General features: G+C 42.4%; 1 protein-coding gene across 1 annotated transcript in view; it reads left to right on the top strand.

Annotated features, from left to right (window-relative positions):
• Window positions 1–1,441: 1,441 nt before the first annotated feature.
• LOC142453634 (adenylate cyclase type 10-like) overlaps window positions 1,442–10,009 on the top strand; it is a 48,456-nt gene continuing 39,888 nt past the window's right edge. The window contains exons 1-2 of the mRNA XM_075555137.1: window positions 1,442–1,622; window positions 2,777–2,881. Coding sequence (XP_075411252.1) covers window positions 1,466–1,622; window positions 2,777–2,881 — 262 coding nt within the window. The 5' untranslated portion in view covers window positions 1,442–1,465. The remainder of the gene's footprint in view (window positions 1,623–2,776; window positions 2,882–10,009) is intronic.

Below are 10,009 nucleotides of genomic sequence, written 5' to 3'. Positions count from 1 at the left end.
GTTGAATTTTGAAGTGTCTACATCCCTTGTGTTTCTCAGTAAATTATGCTTGTCAGTATTGGAATCTGGACTGGCCCATGTGTGATCCCTGTGGACTAAACAATAGAAACCAAAGCAAGCCCGAGTCGGTTCTGGCTTACAGTGTGTCAGAGGGGATGACTGATGAACTCCATAGGGTTCTCAATGGGTGTGCTTTCTCTGAAGTAGGTGGTCAGGCCTTTCTTCAGAGGATCCTGCTGAGTGGTCTTAAGCCATCTCAGTCCCTATGGACAGTCAGTCTCTGGGCTTCTTGGCTATATATCTTACTCTTCCTTTTCTTGACCCATCTACGTTGAGATTTCTGGCAACGGTGGGTTGAAGATAAGCTCAGTGCCACATAGTTGATTCTAACTCAACGATGGCCCCAAAGGGCAGGGAAGCGCCACCCCTGTGGGTGTTGAAAGCTAAATACTGGAGTTGAAAGTCCTCTTCTGCGGAACAGCTGGTGGTTTTGAACTGCTGACCTTATGGTTAGCAGCCTGACTCAACCCACCATGCTACCAGGGCTCCTGGTCTTCCTACTGGAGTACTAATTATAATGTATAGTGATTCCGTGGGTAAAAATTCATAGCTGCTAAAGACAAAAGTGTCTGAGCTTCCAAGTTTGCAGCCAAAGGGCTGGTGGGTGGGAGGTGTTTGCAATCAGTCATTAGCAGCGGCCTGAGCACCTCACAGTGCCACCAGGGCTCCACAAAAGATAGCAGTTGGTGTCCGAGGTGTGGTAGATGTACAAACAATGCAGACCACTTGGATTTACTTTTTGCTGAACGGGCAGAACAATTCCAAACCAAACTCACCGCTACTGGGTTGACTCTGGGACTCCAATCCAAACTCACTGCTATGAAGTAGTTTCCGACTCAGCCACCTGACAGGCAAGGGCAGAGCGGCCCCACCACCTCTTTCTCCCGCGAAGGGGCTCGTGGTTTCGAACTGGTGATACTGCAGTTAGCAGTCCAACGCGCAACCACGATGTCATCGGGGCGCCTGTGCACAGGAAAAGGGATGTGACAGCCTAACGATTGAAAGCAAACGCCAAAACAGCGATCCAAATTTGCTGTACTCCGGTTTTTCCCAAAGGAATTACTCCAACTAACTTCAGAGACCGAGTTTCTACTCTGGAGGTGCGGGGGAGAGGCCACCCTGCCGATACTCCTCACGGGTGATGAGCCTTCCCGTAGAAACTTCACCGGAACCTTTCAAGCCCGCCAGAAATAACGCTAGCGTTCGCGGGAGGGCGCGGCCCCGCCCGGGGGCGGGGCGCCGGCGGGAGGGCGGGGTCACGCAGGCGCGCCGGCCCCGCCGCCGCTCTCGATTGGCGCGTTCCTAAGGGGGCTGCGCGGATTGGCTGCTGCAAGAGGGCTGGCGACGCGTCCGCAGCCGCCGCCGCCGCCGCTTCCAGTAGTCTGGCGGGCAGCCCGCCGCCGCCATGGCGCCCGGCAAGCGGGAGGCGGCGCCGCCTCTGTGGCCCGTGGAGGCCCGGTTGGCGGCGCTGCTTCCCGACCTGCTGGTCTTCCGGAAGCCCGGGGAGTCGGAACCCGAGCTCGCCACGGCCCAGGGAGTCCTGCTGGGCGTCCATGTGACGGGTGAGGACGAGGGAAGGCGCGGCCGTTGGGCCTTAGCTCGGGCGGCCGCGGCGGTTACGGGCCTGGTCCCTGGCGAACCACTGCGCGCCGCCGCCCCAGGAAACCTCGAGTCGCCGTTTTCCGACCCGGAGGAGCCCCTTAGGGACGATTGGACTTCGGGGAAGGCACCGTCGCGGGCCCACAAGGCTCCCTTTGAACCCAGGTTTCCTTCCCATCCTGCGCGTTTGGCAGTAAATGCACCGTGGTCAAAACTGCCCACATCCGATAACAGTAGCTGCTTGAAGTCGTATTCATTCGACAAATGTCAGGCGCAGGAGCGGGGAATCTTTTTTTTTTTTCCCTGCCGCGAGCTATATGGATGTTTAAAATGTGTCCCGACCAAACTGGTCAAACATTTCATGTGAGACCTGTAACTGCTTCACGTAGGCGAGCCATGTGATGTTAGCTGGTGGTGATGATTCCGCCGGTATAACGTGGTCTGATGGGCTGCCCTGCTATTGGAGTAGTTTAAGTGTTACGCTACTAACCACAAGGTCAGCAGTTCAAACCACTTGGCCACTCTGCCGGAGAAAGATGAGGCTTCCCTATGCCCTGAAGAGTTAAAATCTCTGAAGCTCAACAGAAGCAGTTCCATCCTACCCTGTATGGTAGCTATGGGTCAGAACCAAATGGCAGTGAGTTTGGTTTGCAGATTGTAGGCCCAAGGGCCAGCCATTCCCCACCCCTTAATGAGAGCGTTTATTATCTGGCATGTGTGTGTTGATGAGTAAGAGCAGGTGCCTATCTTCAAGAAATTCATGAGTTTTCCCTAGCAAAACGTTGACCCATCCCTTTGTAGGTGGTTTCTCCCTCTCAAGTGGGAAACCTTCTCTTGGTCTGAGAGCCTTACCAGGGTAATGGGAGAGAGGAAACCGATTTCCGATAAAAAGGGTGCTGATGGGTGAATCTTCCCTGACTGCAGCTCCTGGAAACGTGGACAGAGTGGTCCTTGGGAATCTGAATTTCCAGAAGCAGCAGCCTGCCTGCCTGCCCCTGAGCACTTTGCTTTCTAAGTGACACTGTGTTAAAAGAATAATGGGGTTACTCAGCCCCAGCTTTCCTTACACTGGTCTGATGGGCAGCTAACGTCTGGTCAATTTTGCTTTCTTGGTCAGGGTTTACAGCGTTAATGGACAGATTCAGCCTCACGTGCAAGTCGGAGCATGACATGGACAAACTGGCCCACATCTTCAGTTATTACATTAGTGACATCGTGGAGCGTGAGTGACTTGTATGGAAACAAGGTGTGGTGCTGGGGGCTGTGAGAGGACGCCTTTGAAGGGGAGGCTAGTTCTTTGCCTCTATTTACCACTGTGTCCTTTTGACTCAGCATTCAGAAAGGGGTGGAGGGACTCTCTTTTAAGAAAGGGTGTGGGGGTCCCATCCGACTTACTATGGCTAAACAAAGGAGAAGAAGAATCGACTCTACATCTGTGCAAGGTTGGTGCCTATGAGACCCAAGTCAGATATGCTTCCAACTGCTAACTCCCTTTACCCCATTCTAACACCAACTGTCCCTTCCACAATGGAGTTAGTAATCTGGGGCTTGGCCACATAGGACTCACAGACATCATTCATGATTATGGAAGTTAACCACACATCAGGATTAGAACTTCAAGGATAGGGTCCTTTTGTCTGAAGCACCTCTGCTCAGCCATGTTGGCATACTTGTCTCTCTCCCCCAGTATCATAGCTGTGTGGCCCATGGTCTGCCCTGCACATGTTATAAAACTCCTTTAGTGCTTTTAAATACCGTAGCTCACTACCGCCCCAAAGCATTCAACTTTACTCATTCCATGGACCAAGAAGCCTGTGCTATCTCATCGTCTTGGTGCCTTGGCCTCTGCCTTAACTGTCACTACCACTTCATGAAAGGATCTTGTCAATGGCAGGATTCCCTCTGTTCTTGCTTCTGAAATGGCTCAATTTATGCCCAGGAAAATGGCATAACTCATCAGACTTTTACACTTTAATTGCATGAGCCCACCCAGTCACTTGTTGGAAATTATAAAATTATGGATAAAAGAGCCATACCAAGTAATATTACTTCACTGCAGCATGTTTATATGCATTTTATTTCAAAAATAAAATATTCTTAATGATTGTCTCTTAGAGAAATTATGTGCTTTATGTTTGTACCAAAACCAAACCATTGCCATCGAGCGTATTCCAATTCTTAGTGACCCAATACAGGGTTTCCAAGACTTTAAACTCCTTTTCTAACAAAATTATTACGGAAAACACATGCTCTTTAATACTCAAACGAAAATAGAACTAAATACATCAAAGCAAGGAATCACAGAACACTGCGGTGAAGATTTTTTTAAATGGAACAGTAAACAATAAATAGTCAAACTGAGAAGATACCAAACTGCAAAAGACAACAAATCATTTGTGGAAAGAAAACCACCAAAAAAGTAAGCAACCCTCAAAAAGTTAAAGCTTCAACAAAACAAAAAAGAAAATCATATTGGCAAGTTAAACAGATAAAACAGAAAAAGAAGGTTCTGATGACAACCAATAAAGAATATAACAAAAATTGTGAAAATTGAAATAAATATCACCATTAAAAAATAAAATGACGCCAACAACTATATTGAACAATAACAATACTTGATGTAAATAGATTAAATTCACAAGTTAAGAAACAAAGACTAACAAAACAAAAACCATTAATATGTTGCTTACAAGATACACACTTTAAATAAAAGACAAAGTCAAAGGGTGGGAAAAAATCCATCCCAGGCATAAGAATAGATGTCAAAGTAAATGGCATAATGAAAGACAAAGAAGGTAGTAACTGCTGACTGTTAGTTTGGGTTGACTAGAGAACTCTAGGGGCACTTGTATATCAAAGTAATTATATATTGAGAAAACATCCCAGCACAGTCCAGGTCAAATCCCTAAGTCCAATATTAGCCCATATTTCCAATACTAGTTTATAAATTCCTCTTCCCACTCACAATGATGCCAAATGCTGGAAGATCATAGTCTGTTGGGTGAAAAGTCTGTTGGATTGAGTGGCAGTGACAGCGTCTCTCCAAGCAGGAAAGTGAAGCAGAGAGAGTGTGGCCCTCCAGGGAGAAAAAGGGAGTTCCCAGAGTCTTCTTGAGAAGGCCACATCCACAAGGAAGCATCATCAGGCTGTGACCTGATTGACAGGCTAGACTCCACCCCTTTATCAAGTTGACATGAAATTATGTAACTACCACAGTCACCATGTAATGAGAAAGCTTTATTTTTTTCTTTTAACTATTGAAACCGCTATTTAAAAAAATAGTTTTATTGGTATGTACTTCACATATCATACAATCTAATCTTTCAATCATATTAAGATTTGTGCAGTCATCACCACAATCAATTTTAGAAAATTTTTTATCAAGTCTTTTTTCCTAATTTTATTTGAGCTCATACAACTTTTATCACAATCCATATATACGTCTATTGTGTCAAGCACATTTGTACATTTGCTTTCTACTTGAGCCCTTAGTATCAGCTCCTCTTTTTTTGCCACCCCCCTCACATACCCTTGATAATTTATAAAGTGTTATTATTTTGTCATGTCCTACACTGTCTGGAATCTCCCTTCACCCACTTTTCTATTGTCCAACCCCCAGGGAGGGGGTTATATGTAGATCCTTGTGATCAGTTCCTTCTTTCTACCCCACCTTACCCTGCCCCTACTCATTATTGGTCCTGAGGGGTTTATCTGTCCTGGATTCCCTTTGTTTCCAGCTCTGATCTGTACCAGTGCACATCCTCTGGTCTAGCCAGATTTGTAAGGTAGAATTGGGATCATGATAGTAGAGGGGTGAGTGGGTGCAGGAAGCATTAAAGGATTAGAGGAAAGTTGTGTTTCATCATTGCTACCCTGTACCCTGACTGATCTCCTCCCTGCAACACCCTTCTGTAAGGGGATGTCCAGTTGCCTACAGATGGGCTTTGGATCTCCACTCCATACTCTCCACCCCCTCATTCACAAGGATAAGACTTTTTGTTCTTTGATACCTGATACCATCAACACTTCGAGATCACACAGGCCGGTGTGCTTCTTCCTTGAGGTCTTTGTTGCTTCTGAGCTAGGTGGCCGCTTGTTTACCTTCAAGCCTTTAAGATCCCAGATGCTCTATCTTTTGATAGCCAGCACCATCAGCAAGAAACCTTTAATTGAACAAGAAATTGTAATAAATGTATATGCACCCAAAAAAGACCTTCAAAATAAATTCTTACAAAAGAGAAGAGACAAATAGACTATAATACTAGGTTTTCAACCAAAGATGGATTAACTAGAAAGAAAATTTAAAAAGACAGAAGCATCAACACACCTTGATCTCTTAAATACATAAAATTCCACTCAACAAAAACAAAATTTACATTTTTCTCTAGTACTCATTGTACTTTACAAAAAATTTAACAAAATGGATAAACCACTGAAGGGAAAAAAAGCAAATTCTATGAATAAATAAAATGAGTGATATTATGACCGAGCCAAATGTGATTTTTTTAGAAGTATTATGAAGAATTGTATTCCAGAAACTTGAAAATGTAGAAGAAATGGATAAATATCTAAAAACAATATTTACCTAAATTGCCATAGACTAATGTAGAAAATCTAACAAACCTATAACAAGAGGAAATAGATCTAGTCATAAAAACTCCCAACATCAAAGTTGTTTCACTACTAAATCCTATCAAACATCTAGGGAAGAGTTAATGCCAATTCTACATGAACTATTTCACAGTGTATGGACAGCATACTACCAACATCATTTTATGAAGCAACTATAACTTTGATATAGAACTCATGCAAAGACATCACCAGAATTTAAAATTATAAACCAATATCTCTAATATATTTGCCAAGATCTTCAATAAAATTCTAGCCAACAAAATTCAACAAAGCATCAAAATAATAATATATCACAAGTGGGATTCGTGCCAAATATACAAGGATTCCCAAAAGCAATGTAATTCACATAAAGGATAAGAACCATATGATTATGTCAAATGACACATGAAAGGCACTTGATAAAATTTAACATCCATTTCTGATAAAAACACTCAGTAAAACAGGAATAGAAGAGAAATTCCTCAACATGATAGAAGCCACATAAGCGGAACCAATAGCATCTCGGTACAGCGAAATTGAGAGCAGGCCCCCTTCAAACAGGAACCAGAAAGGGCTGCCCTTTATCCCCACCTTTATATAGGTCTGGAAGCTTTACCCAGAGCTGTACAACATCAAATAGGTATTAGAGGTATCCACATTGGCACAGAAGAAACAACACTATTTGCAAAGGATATAATCCTGTATCTAAAAACCCCCAAAGATTCCATTATTTTTAATGCTGGAGGTAATTGAAAATTTTGGCAGCATAGCAGCCTTTAAGATCAACATACAGAAACCATTTGGATTCTTGTATATTAAAGAAGATGACACAAAAAATACCATTCTCAATAACTACACAAAACAAAATATTTCGGAATAAATCTTACCAGGTAAACAAACATCCAAGGAAAACCACACAACATCCCTACAAGAAACCAAAAGAAACACAAATAGAACAAGCTATCATCCTGGATAGGTAGACTAGAAAATGACAATATTACCAAAAATACTTGACAAGTTCAACCCAATTTCAATCCAAATCCCACCACAATTCTTCAAAGGAATGGAAAAACTAATCAACTTTATTTTTTTAAAACATTTTATTAGGGACTCATACAACTCATCACAATCCATGTATACATCAGTTGTGTAAAGCACATCTGTACATTCTTTGCCCTCATCATTCTCAAAACATTTGCTCTCCACTTAACTAATCAACTTTATATGGAAAGGAAAGAAACCCAGGGTAAAGAAGACACTATTAGAAAATGAAAACAAAGTAGGAGACCTTTCACTTCTAGACTCTAAAACCTAGTACATAGTTCTGGTAATCAAAACACCTTGATACTGGTACAACAACATCTATGAAGGCCAATGGATTAGAATTGAGAACCCAGAAATATCAACCAAATACCTACAGACACCAATTTTTTATAAAAGACTAAAACACATTAAATGGGGAAGAGATTCCCTTTTCAAACAATGGAGCCAGGAAAACTGGGTCTTCACCTGCAAAGGAATTAAACAGGATCATGCCTCACACTGTGCTAAAAAATGAAGTCAAGATGGACCAGAGACCTTAATATACATATTTATAGAGACCATAACAGAAAAAATGGATAAGCTGAAGGGCCCTAATTCAAGGCATAAGCATACTACCAAGTAATTTATAATATTCAAACAAAATAAAGGAGTGGGATCTTCTGAAAACACATTTATGCACATCAAAAGCGCTAAAAGAAAACCCCCAGGTAGGGGGAAAAAATACTTAGTAAAGAGACATCAGATGAAAGGCTAAGTTCCCAAATCTATACAGAACAACATCTTAAGAAAAATACAAATAACCCAATGAAAAAATGGGAACACTACATGAATAGACAGTTTACCAAAGGTGACATTCAGGCAGCCAACAACCGTATCAAGAAATGTCCATGTTTATTAGCAGTAAGAGAAATACAAATTAATGAAACTACCTCACATCACTTTTTGCAAAATTAAATAAATGCCGGGAGTGTGTGCAGAGATTGGAAAGCTCATACGTTGCTGGAGAAATTGTAGAATTGTAGGACCATTATGAAAATCAGGGTGACACTTCCTTATACAAGTGCAAATATAATTACTTTGTGATTCTGCAATCTCTCTACTGGGTGTCTAACCTAAAAAATAACACAACATGAACAGACACGCACACCTATGTTTATTGCAGCAGTTTCCAAACAGCGCAAACATAGAAACAACCCAAAACTCCAATGACAGAGAAATAGATGAACTTTGGTACATTCGTACCAGAGAATATTATGCATCAGTAAAAAACCAATGACTCTAGAAAAGAGTGATGGAATATATGTGCGAATATGCCAGATACAACTGATGTATGGATTGTAACGAGTTGTAAGAACCCTCAATAAAATGATTTAAACAAAGAATGACAACTGTCTTAAATACAGCAAGGCATGGACAAAACCAGAAAACATTATTCTTAGCAAAGTTAATTTTATTAAAATAAACATGGTATTTAATGACACCGTTATTATAAGGTAACATTTTAAAAAGGAAGCATTTTTTAAAAGTGCTTTTTATACCAAAAGATATGATGAGACCAAAGATGGTGGGACAGGGAGAAAGTAGGAATAAGAAGTTTCAGAGGGAGGACTGGAGTGAGGGTACAAAATAGAGAACCACATTTGTGGGGCTACCAGGGTGCGATTACTGATTTCATCTATTAAGATGGCCCGTGCGACTGCATTAATATGCTCCCCTGAAAACACACAAGCCAACAAGGCCCACAGCCTTCCCTACCTTGCTGATTCCTTGCCCCTTGGATGTAAACATGGGTCAGCATGGCTAAAAAAGGAAAAGTAAAGCTGACATGGACTCTGAGTCTTTAGGGACATAGAAGTTTAAACATGAAAAACAGACAGAAAAGACAACATCTCTCTGCAAGTAGACAACCTCATCAGCAGAACAGCTGGTAGTTATGAACTGCCAACAATAGCTCGCCTCCCCGTGCCCAACCCACCGCCCCGCTAGCGCTCCTTCCTCTTTGAATGGCAGCTATCCTTTAACATGCCTTCCCGGGCATGATGATTTGCTTTTACGCCTTTTAAAGTTCACTTTGGCTGCATCACGGAGATTGGATTATAGGGGACCAGTGGAAGGTAAGTAGTAAGAGGAAAGTAAAGGAGACTATTTAAGCAGGCCTGGAATCGTGGAGATTTGGTCTGGGGTGGTAATTCACCTGGGCTGCGCATTACCCACCTTCCTGGGGAGCTTTTGAAAATCCGGACTCAGAATATTCAGAACCTCTTGGTGTAAACACAGCACCAGGATGTTTTTAAGTTTCATAATTCCATCCAAGGTGCAACCAATGTTGAGAACCATAGTCTAGACTTGGAAATGGAGATGTATGGGAGAGAATTATTTTGAAGTACTATATTTTTCTGCCTGCAAATGACATGTGCATTAATTTCCTTTGCACACCATTTGAGTTATTTGTGTGCCCAACTTATAACCCACTGCCTTCAAGTAGGATCATAGCAACCTTATGTAGAACTCCTGAGACAAAATCCTTATGGGAGCAGACAGCCTCGTCTTTCTCTCACAAAGTGGTTGGTGACTTTAAACTAACAACCTTGCAGTTACCATCCCAACTCATATCCCACAGCACCATTATAGCTCCTTGCGGGCAAGTTATATGCAGGAAAATACAGTGTATTCTGCAGGTTCAAGAGCTATGAGT

The sequence above is a fragment of the Tenrec ecaudatus genome, chromosome 7, assembly GCF_050624435.1.
Source record: "Tenrec ecaudatus isolate mTenEca1 chromosome 7, mTenEca1.hap1, whole genome shotgun sequence".
Lineage (NCBI taxonomy): Eukaryota > Metazoa > Chordata > Mammalia > Afrosoricida > Tenrecidae > Tenrec > Tenrec ecaudatus.
The sequence above is the reverse complement of the archived record's forward strand: the minus strand, read 5'-3'. Positions and strand labels throughout refer to the sequence as shown.